A 26,825-nucleotide genomic window follows, 5' to 3' on the forward strand; every position below is an offset into this window, starting at 1 on the left:
TAACATGTTAACATGGTAAAATAAGAGAAGTTTAGCATGTTAGCATGCTATAGATAGGATACTAATGTTAGCATGATAACAGAAAAAGTTCGTGTCATAGATAAAATGAGTTATTTGTGAGGAAAGCGCTCAATATTCTTGTCAGAAGTGGGATTCGAACCCACGCCTACAGAGTAGACTACGACCTGGACGTAGCGCCTTAGACCCAAGGCCATCCTGACAGACACAAACACCCTCACTCCCACACATCCTAATGGTTTAATGGCTTCAAGTACAGAATTTGTATTTGTCGTCAAGAATTACTGTTTTATAATTGAATATATAATTTTGACTGAAGCTAAAAAGTTTGCATTAAAATTTACCATGCTAATGTTAGCTTGTTATAATGGGAACAGTTAGAATACCTGTAAAATGGAGACATGTCTCAAAAACCATTAATTTTAGCTTTCAATCATCAAAATGAGCTAAAATGTTAGCATAAAACATAAGCTCGCTAATGTTAGCATAATAATATAAAAACTTTAGCATACTTATAAGATATCACCAAGTATCAAATGCCATGAATTTTAGTTTCAAATAATTACAATTAGCTAAAATGCTAGCATAAAACAACAACATGCTAACTAATGTTAGCATGGTGACATAAGAAAAGTTGGAATACTTCTGACAATGCCATGTATCAAAAGCCCAGATTTTTAGGTTTATACGAATACAATAATCAAAAAATATTAGCATTAAAATGTTAACATGGTAAAATAAGAGAAGTTTAGCATGTTAGCATGCTATAGATAGGATACTAATGTTAGCATGATAACAGGAAAAGTTGATGTCATAGATAAAATGAGTTAGTTGTGAGGAAAGCCCTCAATATTCCTGTCAGAAGTGGGATTCGAACCCACGCCTACAGAGTAGACTACGACCTGAACGTAGCGCCTTAGACCGCTCGGCCATCCTGACAGACACGAAAGTCTTCACGCCCACACATGCTAATGGTTTAATGGCTTCATGTACAAAATTTGTATTTGTTCTCAAGAATTACTGTTTTATAATTGAATACATAATTTTGACTGAAGCTAAAAAGTTTGCATTAAACGTTAGCATAATAATGTTAGCTTGTTATAATGGGAACAGTTAGAATACCTGTAAAATGGAAACACGTCTCAAAAACCATTAATTTTAGCTTTCAATCATCAAAATGAGCAAAAATGTTAGCATAAAACATAAGCTCACTAATGTTAGCATAATAATATAAAAACTTTAGCATACTTCTAAGATAGCACCCAGTATCAAATGCCATGAATTTTAGTTTCAAATAATTACAATTAGCTAAAATGCTAGCATAAAACAATAACATGCTAACTAATGTTAGCATGGTGACATAAGAAAAGTTGGAATACTTCTGACAATGCCATGTATCAAAAGCCCAGATTTTTAGGTTTATACGAATACAATAATCAAAAAATATTAGCATTAAAATGTTAACATGGTAAAATAAGAGAAGTTTAGCATGTTAGCATGCTATAGATAGGATACTAATGTTAGCATGATAACAGGAAAAGTTGATGTCATAGATAAAATGAGTTAGTTGTAAGGAAAGCCCTCAATATTCCTGTCAGAAGTGGGATTCGAACCCACGCCTACAGAATAGACTACGACCTGAATGTATTGCCTTAGACCGCTCGGCCATCCTGACGGACACGAAAGTTTTCACGCCCACACATGCTAATGGTTTAATGGCTTCATGTACAAAATTTGTATTTGTTCTCAAGAATTACTGTTTTATAATTGAATACATAATTTTGACTGAAGCTAAAAAGTTTGCATTAAACGTTAGCATGCTAATGTTAGCTTGTTATAATGGGAACAGTTAGAATACCTGTAAAATGGAGACATGTCTCAAAAACCATGAATTTTAGCTTTCAATCATCAAAATGAGCTAAAATGTTAGCATAAAACATAAGCTCACTAATGTTAGCATAATAATATAAAAACTTTAGCACACTTCTAAGATAGCACCCAGTATCAAATGCCATGAATTTTAGTTTCAAATAATTACAATTAGCTAAAATGCTAGCATAAAACAATAACATGCTAACTAATGTTAGCATGGTGACATAAGAAAAGTTGGAATACTTCTGACAATGCCATGTATCAAAAGCCCAGATTTTTAGGTTTATACAAATACAATAATCAAAAAATATTAGCATTAAAATGTTAACATGCTAAAATAAGAGACTTTTAGCATGTTAGCCTGCTATAGATAGGATACTAATGTTAGCATGATAACAGGAAAAGTTCATGTCATAGATAAAATGAACTAGTAGTGAGGAAAGCCCTCAACATTCTTATCAGAAGTGGGATTCGAACCCACGCCTACAGAGTAGACTACTACCCGAACGTAGCGCCTTAGACCGCTCGGCCATCCTGACAGCCATAAACATTTCCACGCCCACACATGCTAATGGTTTAATGGCTTCATGTACAAAATTTGTATTTGTCGTCAAGAATTACTGTTTCATAATTGAATATATAATTTGGACTGAAGCTAAAAAGTTTGCATTAAAATTTAGCATGCTAATGTTAGCTTGTTATAATGGGAACAGTTAGAATACCTGTATAATGGAGACATGTCTCAAAACCCATTAATTTTAGCCTTCAATCACCAAAATGAGCTAAAATGTTAGCATAAAACATAAGCACACTAATGTTAGCATAATAATATGAAAACTTTAGCATACTTCTAAGATAGCACCCAGTATCAAATGCCATGAATTTTAGGTTCAAATATTTACAATTAGCTAAACATGTCAAACATGCAATATGCCGTTTTTCAGACGGTCCCCACAAGGACCGTTCTGATGACTCGAGTGTGTGAAGTGTCTAACATGCAATATGGCGCGTTTATTACATTACCAACCATTTTTAACATCTTCAAACATTTAAAAATGTTTGAAGATGTTAAAAATGTTAGACGTTTTTAAAAAATTTCAAACATTATAAATATGTAAAAATTTTTAAAGCATTTTTAACATTTTAAACATTACTGACATTTCGAACATTTTAACATTTTTCAATCATTTTAAAGCATTTTCACACATTTTGAAAATATTAAACATTTCTAACATTTTAAACATTAGAACAGGTTTTAAACATTTTAAAAATGTTAAATATTTCAAAGCATGTTTAACATTTTAAAAACATGTTTAAGCCTTTTTAAACATTTAAAATTTTTTAAACATTTCAAAACATTTTTAAAATTTAGAAATTAAGTAATATTTTTTGAAACACTTAAATGTTTTTAAATACTTTAACAATTTTAACATATTACCTATTTTTACCCTGCGATGAGGTGGCGAATTGTCCATGGTGTACGCTGCCTTCCGCCCGATTGTAGCTGAGGTAGGCACCAGCGCCCCCCGTTACCCCAAAGGGAATAAGCGGTAGAAAATGGATGGATGGATAAACATTTGTTTTTTAACATTTTAAGCTGAGATGGGTTTCAGCACTCCCCGCGGCCTCGAAAGGGACAAGCGGTAGTAAATGGATGGATGGATGGAAATATGTAGAATATTTTTAAACACTTTAAAGATTTTTGACATTGCAAACATTTTTTTTACCATTTGAAAACATAGTTAATTTTTTTTTTTTTGAACATTTTACATTTTTAGAATCGTAAACATTTTAAAATAAGTTTTGCATTTTAAAATATGTTAAAGGTGTCTTAACAGTTGAAGTGGGATGCAGAGGATTTGTGGCTTCATGGACCATCAGGCTGCTGAGGGAAGTCCGCAGAGGACCATCAGAGCAGTCTCAGAGGCAGCTGAGAGAAGCAGCCAGTGGATTTGGCTTAAGCGGAAGTTTCTAACCGCGCGGACAGCAGTGTAACAGAGTAAATTTCGGGAACAGTTGAGCACGGGACACAAGCTGAGGACTGATCAAGGACTACAGGGAGGAGGTGAAACATCTGGTTGACTGGTGCAGAACCAACAACCTGGTCCTGAACGTCGACAAGACCAAGGAGATCATTGTTGACCTCAGGAAGCACCAGTCCAGTTCATCAACGGCCCAGCGGTGGAGATGGTAAGCAGCACCAAGTTCCCCGGGGTGCAGATCACTGACAATATAACCTGGTCCCCCTTGTAAAAAGAGCTCAGCAGCGCATGCACTTTTTGCACATGGATGATACAGCAGAGGATTGGGAGAATGTCATGTGGTCAGATGAAATCAAAATAGGACTTTTTGGTATAGACTCAACTCGTCGTGTTTGGAGGAAGAAGAATACTGAGTTGCATCCCAAGAACACCATACCTACTGTGAAGCATGGGGGTGGAAACATCATGCTTTGGGGCTGTTTTTCTGCTAAGGGGACAGGACGATTGATCCGTGTTAAGGAAAGAACGAATGGGGCCATGTATCGTGAGATTTTGAGCCAAAACCTCCTTCCATCAGTGAGAGCTTTGAAGAAAGAGTGGCTCCGTAAGAAGGATTTGAAGGTCCTGGAGTGGCCTAGCCAGTCTTCAGACCTCAAGCCCGTAGAAAATCTGTGGAGGGAGTTGAAAGTCCGTGTTGCTTGACGACAGCCCCAAAACATCACTGCTCTCGAGAAGATCTGGATAGAGCAGGGGCCACCAAGGCGGTGCCCGCGGGCACCAGGTAGCCCGTAAGGACCAGATGAGTCGCCCGCTGGCCTGTTCTAAAAATAGCTCAAATAGCAGCACTTACCAGTGAGCTGCCTCTATTTTTGGATTTTTTATTTTTTTTTTACCAGCAAGCTGGTCTTGCTTTGCTTGACATTTTTAATTCTAAGAGAGACAAAACTCAAATAGAATTTGAAAATCGAAGAAAATATTTTAAAGACTTGGTCTTCACTTGTTTAAATAAATTCATTAATTTTTTTACTTTGTTTCTTATAACTTTCAGAAAGACAATTTTAGAGAAGAAATACTACCTTAAAAACGATTTTAGGATTTTTAAACACATATACCTTTTTACCTTTTAAATTCCTTCCTCTTCTTTCCTGACAATTTAAATCAATGTTCAAGTATTTTCTTTTTATTGTAAAGAATAATAAATACATTTTAATTTAATTCTTCATTTTAGCTTCTGTTTTTTCGACGAAGATTATTTGTGAAATATTTCTTCAAACTTATTATGATTGAAATTTTAAAAAATATATTCTGGCAAATCTAGAAAATCTTTAGAATCAAATTTAAATCTTATTTCAAAGTATTTTGAATTTTTTCTAAAATTTTTGTTCTGGAAAATCTAGAAGAAATAATGATTAGTCTTTGTTAGAAATATAGCTTGGTCCAATTTGTTATATATTCTAACAAAGTGCAGATTGAATTTTAACCTATTTAAAACATGTCATCAAAATTCTAAAACTAATGTTAATCAGGAAAAATTACTAATGATGTTCCATAAATTATTTTAAAAAATTTTTTTCGAAAACATTCGAATTAGCCAGTTTTTCTCTTCATTTTTTTCGGTTGAATTTTGAATTTTAAAGAGTCGAAATTGAAGATAAACTATGTTTAAAAATTTAATTTTAATTTTTTTTGTGTTTTCTCCTCTTTTAAACCATTCAATTAAGTGTTTTTAATCATCATTTATTCTCTACAAAAAACCTTCCGTCATACATATATATATATATATATATATATATATATATATATATATATATCTATATATATATATATATGTATATAGAGTGTGAATGTGAGTGTGAATATTGTCTGTCTATCTGTGTTGGCCCTGCGATGAGGTGGCGACTTGTCCAGGGTGTACCCCTCCTTCCGCCCGATTGTAGCTGAGATAGGCGCCAGTGCCCCCCGCGAGCCCAAAAGGGAATACGCGGTAGAAAATGGATGGATGGATGGTATATAGATTTATTTATTAAAGGTAAATTCAGCTATTTCTGGCAATTTATTTAAGTGTGTATCAAACTGGTAGCCCTTCGCATTAATCAGTATCCAAGAAGTAGCTCTTGCTTTCAAAAAGGTTGGTGACCCCTGGCATAGAGGAATGGGCCAAAATGCAAGCTACTGTGTGTGAAAACCTGTTAAAGACCTAGAGCAGGGGTAGGGAACCTATGGCTCTAGAGCCAGATGTGGCTCTTTTGATGACTGCATCTGGCTCTCGGATAAATCTGAGCTGGCATTGCTTAACACGATAAGTAATGAATAATTCCACTTGTAATCAGTGTTAAAAATAATGTTCAAAATATAAAACATTATCATGCATTTTTAATCCATCCATCCGTTTTCTACCACACCTGTTCAAAAAGTTGCGTTAATGGTAAGAAGTTACTTATTTATTATTGGTTAGTGTGGGGCTTGCCCTCCTGGGGGTTTTTCAGACCACCAAGCACCGACATGAGAGCCTGTTTCAGGGTTACAATAGTTTTATTTTTCAGTAAGTCTCTCTGTTGCTTTCCAGCAGTTGTCTTTTTCTCTTTCGTTTTCGCTCGCGCTCTGGCTCCAGCCCCAACCCCATCTCTCCTCCTGGCTGCTGTTTATAACAGAGCGACAGGTGATTAGATAACAAGGCCCAGGTGGGCCATTTTACGCACCTGTCGCTTATTCAGAGGCCGGTCCGGGCACACCCCAGTTCACTGCAGGCCGGCAGGCCACGCCCCCTCCACAGTTAGCTTCAGAATAACAATGTTATTACAAAGAATAAGAGACCTATTATACTCTAGAAATGTTGGTCTTACTTAAAAATGCACGCATTTATTTGTGTTAGGTGTTAAAAAAAATATTATATGGCTCTTACGGAAATACATTTTAAAATATTTGGCTTTGGTTCCCGACCCCTGACCTATACTAATCGTTTCACCTCTGTTATTGCCAACAAAGTTTATATTACAAAGCATTGAGTTGAATTTTTGTTACGGACCAAATACTTATTTTCCACTATAATTTACAAAAACATTCTTTAAAATACATCGGATCGGTGCGGCGTCTTCAGTAATGCGGACGTTGTACCGATCCATTGTGGTGAAGAAGGAGCTGAGCCGGAAGGCAAAGCTCTCAATTTACCGGTCGATGTACGTTCCCATCCTCACCTATAGTCATGAGCTTTGGGTCATGACCGAAAGGATAAGATCACGGGTACAAGCGGCCCAAATGAGTTTCCTCCGCCTGGTGGCGGGTCTCTCCCTTAGAGATAGGGTGAGAAGCTCTGCCATCCGGGAGGAACTCAAAGTAAAGCCGCTGCTCCTTCACATCGAGAGGAGCCAGATGAGGTGGTTCGGGCATCTGGTCAGGATGCCACCCGAACGCCTCCCTAGGGGAGGTGTTTAGGGCACGTCCAACCGGTAGGAGGCCACGGGGAAGACCCAGGACACGTTGGGAAGACTATGTCTCCCAGCTGGCCTGGAAACGCCTCGGGATCCCCCGGGAAGAGCTAGACGAAGTGGCTGGGGAGAGGGAAGTCTGGGTTTCCCTGCTTAGGCTGCTGCCCCCGCGACCCGACCTCGGATAAGCGGAAGAAGATGGATGGATTCTTTAAAATTCCTACAATGTGAATTCCTGGATTTTTTTTTTCACATTCTGTCTCTCACAGTTGAAGTGTACCTATGATGAAAATTACAGACCTCTGTCATCATTTTAAGTGGGAGAACTTGCACAATCGATGGCTGACTAAATACTTTTTTTGCCCCACTGTATGTGTATATTAATACAGAATCATGTATGTGGTTTGTGGAGATCAGAGGCTGAGATATAAAATACTATAAATATACACCTGTCGATTGATTGGCAACACTAAATTGGCCCTAGTGTTTGAATGTGAGTGTGAATGTTGTCTGTCTATCTGTGTTGGCCCTGCGATGAGGTGGCGACTTGTCCAGGGTGTACGCCGCCTTCCGCCCGATTGCAGCTGAGATAGGCGCCAGGGAATAATAAAGGGAATAAGCGGTAGAAAATGGATGGATGGATATAAGATATAAAGTATTGAGTAATGTATGTATTTACAGTATTTACAGACGTATTGTTAAAGGTCACTGTAAGTTTTTTTTTTTTTTACAGTAGTTGAAAATAAATGAGTGTAATTGTGCTGGACCATGTTGTTGATCTACTGTTACGTCACCTTAATGACATCATCGATCAAAGGTTAGAATGAGAGTGACACACATATTTGTAAAAGCTTTTGGTGGGCGGGAAGGGCGGGTCACGTGACCCGGCGTCATCCCGGAAGTAGCGAGGGTTCCGGTGCGCCCGCGGTGCCGATGGCGGACTAAAAATGTTGTTTGTGCTCCTCGTATTGCTTCTTTGTCTTCCTCCGCCCGCCTGCCGGGCGCTCAACTACCTCTACTGCTCCTTCTCCGACAACTGCGACTGTGACTTCCGGCCAAACGTCAAAGGTGAGCGGCTACTACTTTAGCTCGCCTGCTAACAAGGTAGCGAGCTAGCCGGGGAAACCGCTGTTGTTGGTGTTTTTTAATGGCCATCCATTAACTACCGCTTGTCCCTTTCGGGCGGAAGGCGGCGTACACCCCGGACAGGCGTACACCCTGGACAAGTTGCCCAGTTTCGTACACCCCGGACAAGTTGCACGCCGCCTTCCGCCCAATTGTAGCTGACGTAGGCACCAGCGACCCCAAAGGGAATAAGCGGTAGGAAAATGGATGGATGGATGGTTTTTAATGTTTACGTTTGCGTCCGACGGGATTTTTTTTAAAGAGTCTTGGTGTTAGCTATCTAGCGACCTAAATGTAAGAAGTAACAGTAACAAGTAAATAAACTAAAATAAGCGATGATTATGTTTTATTCCTAAAAATGCGAAAAGAATATGCAATCATTCACTTCAATTTGTGTCCACGTCAGGGGTCACCAGCATTTTTTGAAATTAAGAGCTACTTTTTGGGTACTGATTAATGCGAAGGGCTACCAGTTTGATACACTCTTAAATAAATTGCCAGAAATAGCCAATTTGCTCAATTTACCTTTAAATAAATAAAAAAATAGATATATATTAAAAAATGGGTATTTCTGTCCGTCATTCCGTCGTACATTTTTTTTTCCTTTTATGGAAGTTTTTTTTGTACAGAATATATGATGAAAAAAACACTTAATTGAATGGTTTAAAAGAGGAGAAAACACAGTAAAAATGAAAATTAAATTTTGAAACATAGTTTATCTTCAATTTCCACTCTTTAAAATTCAACCGAAAAAAATGAAGATTAAAAACTGGCTTATTCGAATCTTTTTGGAAAAAATAAAAAATATAATTTATGGAACATCATCAGTCATTTTTCCTGATTAAGATTAGTTTTAGAATTTTGATGACATGTTTTAAATAGGTTGAAATTCAATCTGCACTTTGTTAGAATATTTAACAAATGGGACCAAGCTATATTTCTAACAAAGACAAATCATTATTTTCCCCCAAATTTTTTAAAAAGAAATTAAAAAGACTTTGAAATAGGATTTAAATTTGATTTTACAGATTTTCTAGAGTTATTATTTTTTTACATTTTAATCATAAGTTTGAAGAAATATTTCACAAATATTCTTTGTTGAAAAAACTGAAGCTAAAATGAAGAATTAAATTAAAATGTATTTACTATTCTTTACAACAACAAAAAATACATGAACATTGATTTAAATTGTCAGGAAAGTAGAGGAAGGGATTTAAAAGGTAAAAAGGTATATGTGTTTAAAAATCCTAAAATCATTTTTAAAATTGTATTTTTTTCTCTAAAATTGTTTTTCTGAAAGTTATAAGAAGCAAAGTAAAAAAATAAATGAATTTATTTAAACAAGTGAAGACCAAGTCTTTAAAATATTTTCTTGGATTTTCAAATTCTATTTGAGTTTTGTCTCTCTTAGAATTAAAAATGTCGAGCAAAGCAAGACCAGCTTGCTAGTAAATAAATAAAATTTAAAAAATAGAGGCAGCTCACTGGTAAGTGCTGCTATTTGAGTTATTTTTAGAACAGGCCAGCGGGTGACTCATCTGGTCCTTACGGGCTACCTGGTGCCCGCGGGCACCGCGTTGGTGACCCCTGGTCTACATGATGCTCTTAAAGGCCTACTGAAATGGGATTTTCTTATTTAAACGGGGATAGCAGGTCCATTCTATGTGTCATACTTGATCATTTCGCGATATTGCCATATTTTTTGCTAAAAGGATTTAGTAGAGGACATCGATGATAAAGTTCGCAACTTTTGGTCACTAATAAAAAAGCCTTGCCTATACCGGAAGTAGCAGACGACGTGCGCGTGACGTCACGGGTTGTAGGGCTCCTCACATCTGAACATTGTTTACAATCATGGCCACCAGCAACGAGAGCGATTCGGACCGAGAAAGCGACAATTTCCCCATTAATTTCAGCGAGGATGAAAGATTCGTAGATGAGGAAAGTTAGAGTGAAGCACAAGAAAAAAAGAAAAGGCGACGGCAGTGGGACCGTTTCAGATGTAATCAGACACATTTACTAGGATAATTCTGGAAGATCCCTTATCTGCTTATTGTTTTAATAGTGTTTTAGTGAGATTGTAAAGTCATACCTGAAAGTCGGATGACTGCGGTGAACGCCAGTGTCTCTGAGAGAAGCCGAGGAGCGGTCACGCCAAATATCTTCCCCCTACAAAAACCTTCCCGCCGGAAGACATTTGGTGTGACAGACCCTCTAATGCCTGAAGGACCCCAATGAGGGTGGAAGGACCTTAAAGCAGCCCACACAGCTGCCTGTTTTAAAAGCATTGTAATTGGCTGATTGTCATTGGTGAAAAATAACGGTAAGGAAAAAATATTAGCATGCTAACCTTTCAAGCTATTTTTGCTTAGCTAATTTTGCAGCTGTAACCCTTAAGAGTCATATAACTTGCTTAAAGTAGCCCACACAGCTGCCTGTTTTAAAAGCATTATAATTGGCTGATTATCATTGGTGAAAAATAACGGTAAGGAAAGAATATTAGCATTCCAGCATGCTAACCTTTCAAGCTATTTTTGCTTCGCTAATTTTGCAGCTGTAACCCTTAAGAGTCATATAACTTGCGTAAAGCAGCCCACACAGCTGCCTGTTTTAAAAGCATTATAATTGGCTGATTGTCATTGGTGAAAAATAACGGTAAGGAAAGAATATTAGCATTCCAGCATGCTAAACTTTCAAGCTATTTTTGCTTCGCTAATTTTGCAGCTGTAACCCTTAAGAGTCATATAACTTGGTATTATCGCGCCCTCATTGAGGTCCTTCAGGCATTAAAGGGTCTGTCACGTCAAATGTCTTCCGGGAGGAAGGTTTTTGTAGGGAGGAAGAAATTTGGCGTGACAGAGCCAAGATCACAGCTGACTTTTTGAGCTGCAGGAGGAGGTCGCATAATCCACTGAAGTCTCCGGTAAGAGACGACTTAATATCACAATTTTCCCATCCAAAAACTTGCTGGTTGACATAGAGAAACATGTTCGCTTGACCGCTCTGTGTTAAAGCTTCACAACAAACAAAGAAACACCGGCTGTGTTTCGATGCTAAAAGCAGCTGCAATCCACCAACAGCATTCTTCTTTATAGTCTCCATTATTAATTGAACAAATTGCAAAAGATTCAGCAACACAGTTGTCCAAATTACTGTGTAATTATGCGATGAAAAGAAGTGAAGTGAATTATATTTACATAGCGCTTTTTCTCAAGTGACTCAAAGCGCTTTACATAGTAAAACCCAATATCTAAGTTACATTCAAACCAGTGTGGGAGGCACTGGGAGCAGGTGGGTAAAGTGTCTTGCCCAAGGACACAACGGCAGTGACTAAGTTGGCAGAAGCGGGAATCGAACCGGCAACCCTCAAGTTGCTGGCACCGCCGCTCTACCAACCGAGAGTGGCCGGTTGACAATTATAAAGTCATACCTGAAAGTCAGAGGGGGGCGATGACCGCCAGTGTCTCTGAGAGAATTAAGCCAATGGAGGAGCCAAGATGACAGCTGCTGCAGGAGGACGATAACTCAGCACAAGTCTCCGGTAGGAGCCGACTTAATATCACAATTTTCTTACCCAAAAACTTGCTGGTTGACATGTGGTCGAGAAACATGTTCGCTAAAGCTTCACAACAAACAAAGAAACACCGGCAGTGTTTCGGTTGCTAAAGGCAGCTGCAATCCACCAACAGCATTCTTCTTTATTGTCTCCATTATTAATTGAACAAATTGCAAAAGATTCAGCAACACAGACGTCCAAAATACTCTGTAATTATGCGATGAAAAGAGACGACTTTTAGCCGTGTGTGGTGCTGGGCTAAATTGTCCGCTACAACCCGAGACGTCCCAAACAGACGTTTTAATCAAGAAACTCCGCGGGATATTTAAAATTGTAATTTAGTAAACTAAAAAGGCCGTATTGGCATGTGTTGCAATGTTAATATTTCATCATTGATATATAAACCTTGAGACTGCGTGGTCGGTAGTAGTGGGTTTCAGTAGGCCTTTAATTCCACTCGGGTATCGAACCTGGTTCTTCCTATTTGAAGCGAGCGACCAACAGCATGGGCCGATAGGCGGGAGTCAGCTTGTCCTAAAGTTGAGTGTTTGTGAAGCAGAGCTGGAGTGGGACCTCTACAAGAATGTTTACGGCCAACATCTGGCTCAGGACATCATCTCCGAGGAGGTGGTCCGGTTCCTTCAGAATAAAAGCCCGGAAAAGCCCCTGGTTCTGTCCTTCCACGGCTCCTCCGGGACCGGGAAGACGCTGGTCAGCTCCATGCTGGGGAGCCACTTGTACGGCTCGGCCATGAGCAGCCCGTACGTGCACCGCTTCATCCCCGCGCTGCATTTCCCCTCCGCCGGCCAGGTGGACCAGTACCGGGTGAGACTCCCTCTCCAAGTGTGACGGCAGCGCCACTTGGCTCACCGGGGTCCTTCTTCACAGGTGCAGCTGAAGAACTGGGTCCAGGGGAACCTGACGGCGTGCGCTCGCTCCGTCTTCATTTTCGACGAGATGGAGAGAATGCCGCGCGGACTCGTCGACGTCCTGGAACCCTTTCTGGGTCCCTCGCACGTGGTCTTCGGCACCAACTACCGCAAGGCCTTGTACGTCTTCATCAGGTCAGCGCCGATCCCGGTCCTCGGTGCGTGGCGATGGCGCTGTTTTTTTTTTGTTTGTTTTTTAATTTATTAATCAATCCAAGAAAGCAATACATAATGCAATCCAATTCCAAAACCGAACCAGACCCAGCGACATTCAAAATAGCAATAACCAGAGCAACTGAGGACACACAAACATGACACGGTATAATCTAAAAGTAGTGAAACAAAAATGAATATTATCAATATAAGTAACAATTTCAAAATAGCAGTGATTAAAAATCCCTCATTAAAAATAATTAAAGAAAATGAACAATACATCGCATCTCAGAAGCTTGACAACACACTGTGTCCAATATTTTACACAAAGATATAATAAGACCTATTTTGGTCCATCCATTTTCTACCGCTGATTCCCTTTTGGGGTCACGGGGGGCGCTGGCGCCTATCTCAGCTACAATCGGGTGGAAGGCGGGGTACACCCTGGACAAGTCGCCACCTCATCGCAGGGCCAACACAGATAGACAAATAACATCCATCCATCCATTTCCTACCGCTTATTCCCTTTCGGGGTCGCGGGGGGCGCTGGCGCCTATCTCAGCTACAATCGGGCGGAAGGCGGGGTACACCCTGGACAAGTCGCCACCTCATCGCAGGGCCAACACAGATAGACAGACAACATCCATCCATCCATTTTCTACCGCTTATTCCCTTTCGGGGTCGCGGGGGGCGCTGGCGCCTATCTCAGCTACAATCGGGCGGAAGGCGGGGTACACCCTGGACAAGTCGCCACCTCATCGCAGGGCCAACACAGATAGACAGACAACATCCATCCATCCATTTTCTACCGCTTATTCCTTTTCGGGGTCGCGGGGGGCGCTAGCGCTTATCTCAGCTACAATCGGGCGGAAGGCGGGGTACACCCTGGACAAGTCGCCACCTCATCGCAGGGCCAACACAGATAGACAGACAACATCCATCCATCCATTTTCTACCGCTTATTCCCTTTCGGGGTCGCGGGGGGCGCTAGCGCTTATCTCAGCTACAATCGGGCGGAAGGCGGGGTACACCCCGGACAAGTCGCCACCTCATCGCAGGGCCAACACAGATAGACAGACAACATCCATCCATCCATTTTCTACCGCTTATTCCCTTTCGGGGTCGCGGGGGGCGCTGGCGCCTATTTCAGCTACAATCGGGCGGAAGGCGGGGTACACCCTGGACAAGTCGCCACCTCATCGCAGGGCCAACACAGATAGACAGACAACATTCACACACTAGGGCCAATTTAGTGTTGCCAATCAACTTATCCCCAGGTGCATGTCTTTGAGTCCAATATATGACTCATTATTATCTAAACCAGGGGTGTCAAACTCAAATGCAGAGTGGGCCAATATTTACAGTTGTGATCAAAATTATTCAACCCCCACACAGTTTTGGTGTTTTAGCAAGTTGGACATTTATTCCGTATTTTGTTTATAGTCAAATAAAAATGTGTCAAATAGACAAATGCAACTTAAATTGTAACACTGTATTTTACAAAATACCAAAAAAGGACATTTTTCTTAATATCTCATTGAGAAAATTTTTCAACCATTTGAAGATCATAACTCTTAAGAACAGAATTTGAATAAGGTTAGCTTCAATTTCTTCTTCAATTTCGTTTTCGCTATCTGCCTCCATACTCCGACCATCTGTTTCAATACACGCGTAATCTGTTGATTCGCTTAAGCCGCTGAAATCCGAGTCTGAATCCGAGCTAATGTCGCTATATCTCGCTGTTTGTATTGGCAGCCCTGTATGACGTCACAGGGAAATGGACAGCGGTTTCGCAAATAGCGAAAATCAAGAACTTTAAAGCTTTTTTTTAGGGATATTCCGGGAGGTGTAAAATTTTGAAAAAACTTCGAAAAATAAAACAAGCTACTGGGAACTGATTTTTATTGTTTTTAACCCTTTTGAAATTGTGATAATGTTCCCCTTTAAGGCTTCACGGTGGAAGAAGGGTTAGTGCGTCTGCCTCACAATACGAAGGTCCTGCAGTCCTGGGTTCAAATCCAGGCTGAGGATCTTTCTGTGTGGAGTTTGCATGTTCTCCCCGTGAATGCGTGGGTTCCCTCCGGGTTCTCCGGCTTCCTCCCACCTCCAAAGACATGCACCTGGGGATAGGTTGATTGGCAACACTAAAATTGGCCCTAGTGTGTGAATGTGAGTGTGAATGTTGTCTGTCTATCTGTGTTGGCCCTGCGATGAGGTGGCGACTTGTCCAGGGTGTACCCCGCCTTCCGCCCGATTGTAGCTGAGATAGGCGCCAGCGCCCCCCGCGACCCCGAAAGGGAATAAGCGGTAGAAAATGGATGGATGGGTTCCCCTTTAAGTCCATCATCCATTTCCGAACACATGCATCATTTGCATTTCTAGTGTGGTGTTCATTTATTATTCCATAAAATAGTTTCATTAATTTCTTAAATGTATCTTGATTTAAAAAGTGCATCTTCCAGTTCATTGCTATTTAAAGACATACTTTCAGAGGATATGCATTTATTTACAGCGTGTTTTAAAGAGATAAAATTATTCCTGGGTACATTATATTGATCAACTAAATCATTGAACGGTTTAAAAGAGTTTTTATTAAAATAAAACGATGAGGTTTAGTAATACCTCTGTCTTTCCATGTTGTCCAATTAACCACATTTTTATTAATTATGATATTAGGATTGTACCAAAGCGGTTGATTTACAGATGGCATTGGGTTGATTGCTAGTATTTTCTGACACAGTTTTAGAGTGTTAAAGGGGAACATTATCACAACTTCAAAAGAGTTGAAAACAATTAAAAACAGTTCCCAGTGGCTTGTTGTATTTTTGGAATTTTTTTTTCAAAATTTTACCGGTCTCGGAATATCCCTAAAAAAAGCGTTAAAGTGGCTTTTTTTCTCGCTCTCTGCGAAGACACTATCCATTTTCCTGTGACGTCATACAATGTAAACAAACAATGGCGAATAGCACAGCAAGATATAGCGACATTAGCTCGGATTCAGACTCGGATTTCAGCGGCTTAAGCGATTCAACAGATTACGCATGTTTTTAAACGAATGGTTGGGGTATGAAAGTATTGAAGAAGAAACCGAAGCTATTGAGCTAATAGCTATTGACGCTATTCATAGCCATAGCATGGCCGAATAGCTGCGTTAGCAACGCCGGTAAAATGTGCGGACCAAACGATCAGGACTTTCGCATCTTGTGACACTGGAGCAACTTAAATCCGTCGATTAGTAAGTGTTTATTTTCGCATTAAATGTGGGTGGAAGGAAATGCATCTGCGGGTTATCCATACATCTCTGTGCCATGTCTGCTTTAGCACCGCCAGTAAATAGCATGTTAGCATCGATTAGCGTAGCATGGTAGCATCGATTAGCTGGCAGTCACGCCGAGACCAAATATGTCTGATTAGCACATAAGTCAACAACATCAACAAAACTCACCTTTGTGATTTCGTTGACTTTATCGTTGCAAATGCATCTGCAGGTTATCCATACATCTCTGTGCTATGTCTGCTTTAGCACCGCCGGTAAATAGCATGTTAGCATCGATTAGCGTAGCATGTTAGCATCGATTAGCTGGCAGTCATGCCGCGACCAAATATGTCTGATTAGCACGTAAGTCAACAACATCAACAAAACTCACCTTTGTGATTTCGTTGACTTTATCGTTGCAAATGCATCTGCAGGTTATCCATACATCTCTGTGCCATGTCTGCTTTAGCACCGACGGTACATTGCATGTTAGCATCGATTAGCGTAGCATGTTAGCATCCATTAGCAGGCAGTCACGCCGCGACCAAATATGTCTAATTAGCACGTAAGTCCACAACATCAACAAAACTCACCTTTGTGATTTCGTTGACTTTATCGTTGCAAATGCATCTGCAGGTTATCCATACATCTCTGTGCCATGTCTGCTTTAGCACCGCCGGTAAATAGCATGTTAGCATCGATTAGCGTAGCATGTTAGCATCGATTAGCTGGCAGTCACGCCGCGATTAAATATGTCTGATTAGCACATAAGTCAACAACATCAACAAAATTCACCTTTGTGATTTCGTTGACTTTATCGTTGCAAATGCATCTGCAGGTTATCCATACATCTCTGTGCCATGTCTGTCATCGCCGGTAAAATGTGGAGACACTCCGGCACATTCAATGGGGGTCTGGCTGCAGATTTCTTGCCACTTTCGCGTCTTCGGGCCAGTGGTGCAACTTGAATCCCTCCCTGTTAGTGTTTTTACACCCTCCGACAACACACCGACGAGGCATGATGTCTCCAAGGTTCCAAAAAATAGTCGAAAAAACGGAAAATAACAGAGCTGAGACCCGGTGTTTGCAATGGGTTAAAAATGGAAAAGGCGGCTGTATTACCCCGGTGATGTCACGTTCTGACGTCATCGCCAAAAGAGCCATAAACAGAAAGGCGTTTAATTCGCCAAAATTCACCCATTTAGAGTTCGGAAATCGGTAAAGAAAATATATGGTCTTTTTTTCTGCACCATCAAGGTATATATTGACGCTTACATAGGTTTGGTGATAATGTTCCCCTTTAAAGGTGGCTTCTATTGGGCTCTGCCTCAATTTGTTAGGTATTTTTTAAATATAATATAAACTCCCCATTTCCCGCTGGGTTTGAGCAGAGTGTGTTTGTTAGCACGGCAGGCGAGGACGTGGTCAACAGAGTGGCCCTGGAACACCGCCGGGCGGGACGCGACCGAGAGGAGATCACGTCGTCCGACCTGCAGGACGCCATCGCTCAGGCCGTCTACGACAACAACTCCAGTAAGCGACGGCGTTTTGGTTTTGTAACTCTCCCTTTTTTTTTACTATCTTTCCCGCCTTTCTCTCAGGCGGCCTCTTCCAGTCGTCCATCATCCGGCAGAAGCTCATCACGTCCTTCGTGCCCTTCCTGCCGCTGAGCCGCTGCCACGTGGAGCGCTGTGTGCGCTCGCAGCTCTGCCAGCTCGGCGCCTGCCAGCGCAGTGACGTGGTGCAGGCGGTAGGGGGCGACATGACGTACACGCCGGCGCCGGGACACTTCTTCTCGGCCACCGGCTGCAAGAGCATCACCGCCAAAATCAACCTTTTCCTCTGACCCTCAGCCAAAGTCTAGTGGACCAGAAGCTGTCCGGCAAGGACCTCCAAGTCCAACCTGTTGGAAGAAACTCCACCAGTTCCCAAAGGTCCCATCACTTGAAGGAGTTTTTGGCGATCCAAACTCAGAAGGACCCCGTGAAACTTCACCAGTTTCCAAAGTTCCCATTGGATCCACTTGAAGGAGTTTTTGTCGATCCAAACTCAGAAGGACTACGTGAAAAAAACCTCTAACGGGAGAAACTCCACCAGTTTCCAAAGTTCCCATTGGATCCACTTGAAGGGGTTTTTGTCGATCCAAACTCAGAAGGACTACGTGAAAAAAACCTCTAACGGGAGAAACTCCACCAGTTTCCAAAGTTCCCATTGGATCCACTTGAAGGGGTTTTTGTCGATCCAAACTCGGAAGGACCACGTGAAAAAAACCTCAACCATGGGAGAAACTCCACCAGTTCCCAAAGTTCCCAATAGATCCACTTGAAGGAGTTTTTGTCGATCCAAACTCGGAAGGACCACGTGAAAAAACCTCAACCATGGGAGAAACTCCACCAGTTCCAAAAATTCCCATTGGATCCACTTTAAGGGGTTTTTGTCGGTCCAAACTCGGAAGGACCACGTGAAAAAACCTCAACCATGGGAGAAACTCCACCAGTTCCAAAAATTCCCATTGGATCCACTTTAAGGGGTTTTTGTCGGTCCAAACTCGGAAGGACCACGTGAAAAAAACCTCAACCATGGGAGAAACTCCACCAGTTCCAAAAATTCCCATTGGATCCACTTTAAGGGGTTTTTGTCGATCCAAACTCGGAAGGACCACATGAAAAAACCTCCACCTTGGGAGCAACTCCACCAGTTTCCAAAGTTCCCAATGGATCCACTTGAAGGGGTTTTTGTCGATCCAAACTCGGAAGGACCACGTAAAAAAAACTCCACCTTGGGAGACACTCCACCAGTTCCCAAAGTTCCCATTGGATCCACTTGAAGGGGTTTTGGTCGATCCAAACTCAGAAGGACCCCGTGAAAACACCTCTAACAGAGGAGAAACTTCACCAGTTCCAAAAGTTCCCATTGGATCCACTTGAAGGAGTTTTTATTGATCCAAACTCTGAAGGACCACATTAGGAACCTCTACCAGAATTTCATCGTCTTTTAAGGACTTTCTGATCTAAAAGGAAAATCAGAATGACTATTTTTTTTAACCAAACTAGCAGCAGGATAAACTGAAAGGGGGTGTAGTTCGCATCCTTCACCAGCAGAGGCCGCCACAGACTGAAGGTGGTGACTGACGTCTGAACTTCAGAACAAGATTTTGTCCTCATTTTTAAACTTTGCCTTCATGTCTTGTTTTTGTTGCCATTTCAGAACCACATCACAACTGCTACCTGCTCAATAAACTCAGAAAAGTATTTTTTAAAGCACTAAATATTCAATGTTTCATGCAAAACTTGGATAAAATACAACAGTACACTTCAGTAAGTATACTGTGTCCACTGTGTGTACTTTCTGAGTGTGTGTGCAGTTTGACTATGAAGTAGTGTCCTTCTACACTGCTCTCATTTTTAGTGTGTACATTACAGTTTGGCAAGTGTACATGATCATGTATAGTAAGTGTACATGATAATGTAAGTACATTACAGTGTAGTAAGTGTACATTAACGTGTAGTAAGTGTACATGATCATGTAGAGTAAGTACATTACAGTGTAGTAAGTGTACATGATCGTGTATAGTAAGTACATTACAGTGTAGTAAGTGTACATGATCATGTAGAGTAAGTACATTACAGTGTAGTAAGTGTACATGATCATGTATAGTAAGTACATTACAGTGTAGTAAGTGTACATGATCATGTATAGTAAGTACATTACAGTGTAGCAAGTGTACATGATCATGTATAGTAAGTACATTACAGTGTAGCAAGTGTACATGATCATGTATAGTAAGTACATTACAGTGTAGCAAGTGTACATGATCATGTATAGTAAGTACATTACAGTGTAGCAAGTGTACATGATCATGTATAGTAAGTACATTACAGTGTAGCAAGTGTACATGATCATGTATAGTAAGTACATTACAGTGTAGCAAGTGTACATGGTCATGTATAGTAAGTACATTACAGTATAGTAAGTGTACATGATCATGTATAGTAAGTACATTACAGTATAGTAAGTGTACATGGTCATGTATAGTAAGTACATTACAGTGTAGCAAGTGTACATGATCATGTATAGTAAGTACATTACAGTATAGTAAGTGTACATGATCATGTATAGTAAGTACATTACAGTGTAGTAAGTGTACATGGTCATGTATAGTAAGTACATTACAGTGTAGTAAGTGTACATGATCATGTATAGTAAGTACATTACAGTGTAGTAAGTGTACATGGTCATGTATAGTAAGTACATTACAGTATAGTAAGTGTACATGATCATGTATAGTAAGTACATTACAGTGTAGTAAGTGTACGTGGTCATATATAGTAAGTACATTACAGTGTAGTAAGTGTACATGATCATGTATAGTAAGTACATTACAGTGTAGCAAGTGTACATGATCATGTATAGTAAGTACATTACAGTGTAGTAAGTGTACATGATCATGTATAGTAAGTACATTACAGTGTAGCAAGTGTACATGATCATGTATAGTAAGTACATTACAGTGTAGTAAGTGTACATGATCATGTATAGTAAGTACATTACAGTGTAGCAAGTGTACATGATCGTGTATAGTAAGTACATTACAGTGTAGCAAGTGTACATGGTCATGTATAGTAAGTACATTACAGTGTAGCAAGTGTACATGATCATGTATAGTAAGTACATTACAGTGTAGCAAGTGTACATGGTCATGTAAAGAAAGTACATTACAGTATAGTAAGTGTACATGATCATGTATAGTAAGTACATTACAGTGTAGTAAGTGTACATGGTCATGTATAGTAAGTACATTACAGTATAGTAAGTGTACATGATCATGTATAGTAAGTACATTACAGTGTAGTAAGTGTACATGGTCATATATAGTAAGTACATTACAGTGTAGTAAGTGTACATGATCATGTATAGTAAGTACATTACAGTATAGCAAGTGTACATGGTCATGTATAGTAAGTACATTACAGTGTAGCAAGTGTACATGATAATGTATGGTAAGTGTACATTACAGTGTAAGTGTACATGATCATGTATAGTAAGTACATTACAGTGTAGTAAGTGTACATGATCATGTATAGTAAGTACATTACAGTATAGCAAGTGTACATGATCATGTATAGTAAGTACATTACAGTATAGCAAGTGTACATGGTCATGTATAGTAAGTACATTACAGTGTAGTAAGTGTACACAATTGTTTGTAGGATGTGTAAATTATAGTATAAGTATGTATATGATAATTTAGTATAGTAAGTGTACATAATAGTATAAGTGCACATGATATTTAGTAAGTCTATTATATAGTAAGTGTACATTACAGTGTAGCAAGTGTGTACATTATAGTGGTGTGTACATTAGAGCGTGTAGTAAGTGTCCCCAATATAGTGTATAGTAAGTGTACATTATAGTGTAGTGTGTACATTATAGTGTATAGTAAGTTTATATAGTATAGTGTGTACATTAGTGTATAGTAAGTGTACATTATAGTGTAGTGTGTACATTATAGTGTATAGTAAGTTTATATAGTATAGTGTGTACATTAGTGTATAGTAAGTATACATTATAGTGTATAGTCAGTGTGTTCATTAGTGTATAGTGTATACTTCTTACATTATTGAGTATGGTAAGTATACACTGGAGTGTATAGGATAGTATAGTAAGTGTGAACATTATTGTAAAGTAAGTGAACATTATAGTGTAGTAAGTGTGTACATTATAATGTATAGTAAGTTTAGATTAGAGTATGGTAAGTGTGTACACTGCAGTATATGCTACAGTGTATAATATAGTAAGTACATTACAGTGCATAGTAAGTGTATATTATATTGCAGTAAGTGTATACATTACAATGTATAGTAAATGTACATTATAGTGTAGTCAGTGTGTACATTATAGTATATATATTGTAGTGCAGTAAGTGTGTACATTATAGTGTATAGTAAGTTTACATTAGAGTATGGTAAGTGTATATGCTACAGTGTATAGTATAGTAAGTGTGTACATTACAGTAAGTACATTTCAGTGCATATCAAGTGTATATTATAATGCAGTAAGTGTGTACATTACAGTGTATTGTAAGTGTACATTATAGTGTAGTAAGTGTGTACATTATATTGAGTAAATATGTCCAGGTTAATCTAGTGTACATAATAGTGAAATTAGTGTGTACTTCCACACGTCATCTTATCATATCGTTAACGGACGTGGATATTGCCACACCTGACAAAAGTGTGTTGTCAGAAGTGGGATTCGAACCCACGCCTACAGAGTAGACTACGACCTGAACGTAGCGCCTTAGACCGCTCGGCCATCCTGACATGCGCACACTTACCACAGTCACCGATCATAATACTATAATCACTACGATAGCGGCCAGGTCACAATTATCGATATAGACGTCTTTTTTCTCGGCAGGCACCTTTACTTCAACTAAATACATCTATGAACACTGATACTGCTTACAGTGCGTGCGTGATACCAGTGATACTGCTTACAGTGCGTGCGTGATACCAGTGATACTTCTTAGCGTGTGCGTGATACCAGTGATACTTCTTACAATGTGTATATGATACCAGTGATATTTCTTAGTGTGTGGGATACCAGTGATACTTCTTAGTGTGTGGGTGATACCAGTGATACTTCTTAGTGTGCGCGTGATACCAGTGATACTTCTTACAGTGCGTGTATGTGATATCACTGATACCGCTTAATATGTGCGTGGTACCAGTGATACTTCTTACAATGTGTGCGTGATACCAGTGATACTTCTTACAGTGCGTGTATGTGACATCACTGATACCGCTTAATATGTGCGTGGTACCAGTGATACTTCTTACAATGTGTGCGTGATACCAGTGATATTTCTTAGTGTGCGCGTGATACCAGTGATACTTCTTACAGTGCGTGTATGTGATATCACTGATACCGCTTAATATGTGCGTGGTACCAGTGATACTTCTTACAATGTGTGCGTGATACCAGTGATACTTCTTACAGTGTGTGTGTGTGATATCACTGGTACCTCTAAAGATGTGCGTGATACCAGTGATACTTCTAACAGTGTGTGAGTGATACCAGTGATACTTAATCCTTGCAGTGTCCATGATACCAGTGATACTTCTTACAGTGTGTGTGTGTGACATCACTGATACCTCTTAATATGTGCGTGGTACCAGTGATACTTCTTACAATGTGTGCGTGATACCAGTGATACTTCTTACAGTGCGTGTATGTGACATCACTGATACCGCTTAATATGTGCGTGGTACCAGTGATACTTCTTACAATGTGTGCGTGATACCAGTGATATTTCTTAGTGTGCGCGTGATACCAGTGATACTTCTTACAGTGCGTGTATGTGATATCACTGATACCGCTTAATATGTGCGTGGTACCAGTGATACTTCTTACAATGTGTGCGTGATACCAGTGATACTTCTTACAGTGTGTGTGATATCACTGGTACCTCTAAAGATGTGCGTGATACCAGTGATACTTCTAACAGTGTGTGAGTGATACCAGTGATACTTAATCCTTGCAGTGTCCATGATACCAGTGATAGTTCTTACAGTGCGTGTGTGTGACATCACTGATACCTCTTAATATGTGCGTGGTACCAGTGATACTTCTTACAATGTGTGCGTGATACCAGTGATACTTCTTACAGTGTGTGTGATATCACTGGTACCTCTAAAGATGTGCATGATACCAGTGATACTTCTAACAGTGTGTGAGTGATACCAGTGATACTTAATCCTTGCAGTGTCCATGATACCAGTGATACTTCTTACAGTGCGTGTGTGTGACATCACTGATACCTCTTAATATGTGCGTGGTACCAGTGATACTTCTTACAATGTGTGCGTGATACCAGTGATACTTCTTACAGTCTGTGTGTGTGATATCACTGGTACCTCTAAATATGTGCGCGGTACCAGTGATATACGGCATGTGCGTGATACCAGTGATACTTCTAACAGTGTGTGAGTGATACCAGTGATACTTAATCCTTGCAGTGTGCATGATACCAGTGATACTTCTTACAGTGTGTGCATGATATCAGTGATACTTCTTAGTGTGTGCATGATACCAGTGATACTTCTTACAGTGTGGACATGACACCAGTGATAATTCTTAGTGTACGTGATACCAGTGATACTTCTTACAGTGTGTGCATGATACCACTGATACTTCTTACAGTGTGTGTGAGATACTAGTGGTACTTCTTTACAGTGTGAGCGTGATATCACTGATACCTCTTAATATTTGCATGAAACCAGTGATACTTCTTAGTGTGTGTGTGATACCAGTGATACTTCTTACAGTGTGCGCGTGACAACACTGATACCTCTTAATATGTGCATACCAGTAATACTTCTTACAGTGTGTGCGTGATACCAGTGATACTTCTTAGTGTGTGTGATACCACTGATACTTCTTACAGTGTGTGCATGATACCACTGATACTTCTTAGTGTGTGCGTGATACCACTGATACTTCTTAGTGTGTGCGTGATACCACTGATACTTCTTACAGTGTGGCGTGATACCAGTGATACTTCTTACAGTGTGTTCATGACACCAGTGATACTTCTTAGTGTGCATGATACCAGCGATACTTCTTACAGTGTACACGTGACACCAGTGATACTTCTTACAGTGTACGTGTGTGTGATACCAGTGATACTTCTTAGTGTGTGCATGATACCACTGATACTTCTTACAGTGTGCGCGTGATATCAGTGATACTTACAGTGTGCGTGTGATACTACTGATACCTCTTAGTATGTGCGTGATATAATTGATACTTCTTTAAATGTGTGCGTGATACCAGGTCTTACAGTGTGTGGGTGATACCACTAATACTTCTTACGGTGTGCGTGTGATACCAGTGATACATCATAGTGTGTAAGTGATACCACTGATACTTCTTACTGTACGTGTAATACCAGTGATACTTTTTACAGTGTGCGCGTAATACCAGTGATACCTCTTAGTGTGCTTGATACCAGTGATACTTCTTACAGTGCGTGTGTGATATCACTGATACCTCTTAATATGTGCGTGATACCAGTGATACTTCTTACAGTGTGTGCATGATATCAGTGATACTTCTTAGTGTGTGCATGATACCAGTGATACTTCTTACAGTGTGGACATGACACCAGTGATAATTCTTAGTGTACGTGATACCAGTGATACTTCTTACAGTGTGTGCATGATACCACTGATACTTCTTACAGTGTGTGTGAGATACTAGTGGTACTTCTTTACAGTGTGAGCGTGATATCACTGATACCTCTTAATATTTGCATGAAACCAGTGATACTTCTTAGTGTGTGTGTGATACCAGTGATACTTCTTACAGTGTGCGCGTGACAACACTGATACCTCTTAATATGTGCATACCAGTAATACTTCTTACAGTGTGTGCGTGATACCAGTGATACTTCTTAGTGTGTGTGATACCACTGATACTTCTTACAGTGTGTGCATGATACCACTGATACTTCTTAGTGTGTGCGTGATACCACTGATACTTCTTAGTGTGTGCGTGATACCACTGATACTTCTTACAGTGTGGCGTGATACCAGTGATACTTCTTACAGTGTGTTCATGACACCAGTGATACTTCTTAGTGTGCATGATACCAGCGATACTTCTTACAGTGTACACGTGACACCAGTGATACTTCTTACAGTGTACGTGTGTGTGATACCAGTGATACTTCTTAGTGTGTGCATGATACCACTGATACTTCTTACAGTGTGCGCGTGATATCAGTGATACTTACAGTGTGCGTGTGATACTACTGATACCTCTTAGTATGTGCGTGATATAATTGATACTTCTTTAAATGTGTGCGTGATACCAGGTCTTACAGTGTGTGGGTGATACCACTAATACTTCTTACGGTGTGCGTGTGATACCAGTGATACATCATAGTGTGTAAGTGATACCACTGATACTTCTTACTGTACGTGTAATACCAGTGATACTTTTTACAGTGTGCGCGTAATACCAGTGATACCTCTTAGTGTGCTTGATACCAGTGATACTTCTTACAGTGCGTGTGTGATATCACTGATACCTCTTAATATGTGCGTGATACCAGTGATACTTCTTACAGTGCGTATATGTGATATCACTGATACCTCTTAATATGTGCGTGGTACCAGTGATACTTCTTACAATGTGTGCGTGATACCAGTGATACTTCTTACAGTGTGTGTGTGTGATATCACTGGTACCTCTAAAGATGTGCATGATACCAGTGATACTTCTAACAGTGTGTGAGTGATACCAGTGATACTTAATCCTTGCAGTGTCCATGATACCAGTGATACTTCTTACAGTGCGTGTGTGGGACATCACTGATACCTCTTAATATGTGCGTGGTACCAGTGATACTTCTTACAATGTGTGCGTGATACCAGTGATACTTCTTACAGTCTGTGTGTGTGATATCACTGGTACCTCTAAATATGTGCGCGGTACCAGTGA

General features: G+C 40.0%; 1 protein-coding gene and 4 non-coding genes across 9 annotated transcripts; 1 reads left to right on the top strand and 4 right to left on the bottom strand.

Moving 5' to 3' along the window:
* Nucleotides 1-874: 874 nt before the first annotated feature.
* On the bottom strand, nucleotides 875-957 carry trnal-cag (transfer RNA leucine (anticodon CAG)). Its single transcript has one exon. It is a non-coding gene; the product is annotated as a tRNA-Leu (tRNA).
* Nucleotides 958-1,610: 653 nt separating this feature from the next.
* On the bottom strand, nucleotides 1,611-1,693 carry trnal-cag (transfer RNA leucine (anticodon CAG)). Its single transcript has one exon. It is a non-coding gene; the product is annotated as a tRNA-Leu (tRNA).
* A 653-nt stretch (nucleotides 1,694-2,346) lies between these two features.
* trnap-cgg (transfer RNA proline (anticodon CGG)) lies at nucleotides 2,347-2,429 on the bottom strand. Its single transcript has one exon. It is a non-coding gene; the product is annotated as a tRNA-Pro (tRNA).
* Nucleotides 2,430-8,167: 5,738 nt separating this feature from the next.
* On the top strand, nucleotides 8,168-19,640 carry tor2a (torsin family 2, member A). Of its 5 annotated transcripts, none has more exons than XM_061896426.1 (5): nucleotides 8,168-8,365; nucleotides 12,535-12,803; nucleotides 12,867-13,065; nucleotides 17,730-17,849; nucleotides 17,918-19,640. In XM_061896426.1, the coding sequence occupies exons 1-5, from the start codon at nucleotides 8,245-8,247 to the stop codon at nucleotides 18,160-18,162; spliced, it is 954 nt and encodes a 317-aa protein (XP_061752410.1). In that variant the 5' UTR covers nucleotides 8,168-8,244; the 3' UTR covers nucleotides 18,163-19,640. The 5 variants fall into 5 exon arrangements, with proteins under 5 accessions (XP_061752410.1, XP_061752425.1, XP_061752420.1 ...); XM_061896441.1 differs by having other exon boundaries at nucleotides 12,867-13,042; XM_061896436.1 differs by having other exon boundaries at nucleotides 12,867-13,027; nucleotides 17,722-17,849.
* Nucleotides 19,641-22,556: 2,916 nt separating this feature from the next.
* trnal-cag (transfer RNA leucine (anticodon CAG)) lies at nucleotides 22,557-22,639 on the bottom strand. The gene has a single exon. It is a non-coding gene; the product is annotated as a tRNA-Leu (tRNA).
* Nucleotides 22,640-26,825: the final 4,186 nt, after the last annotated feature.

Source organism: Nerophis ophidion, linkage group LG01 (genome assembly GCF_033978795.1).
Source record: "Nerophis ophidion isolate RoL-2023_Sa linkage group LG01, RoL_Noph_v1.0, whole genome shotgun sequence".
Classification (NCBI taxonomy): Eukaryota; Metazoa; Chordata; class Actinopteri; order Syngnathiformes; family Syngnathidae; genus Nerophis; species Nerophis ophidion.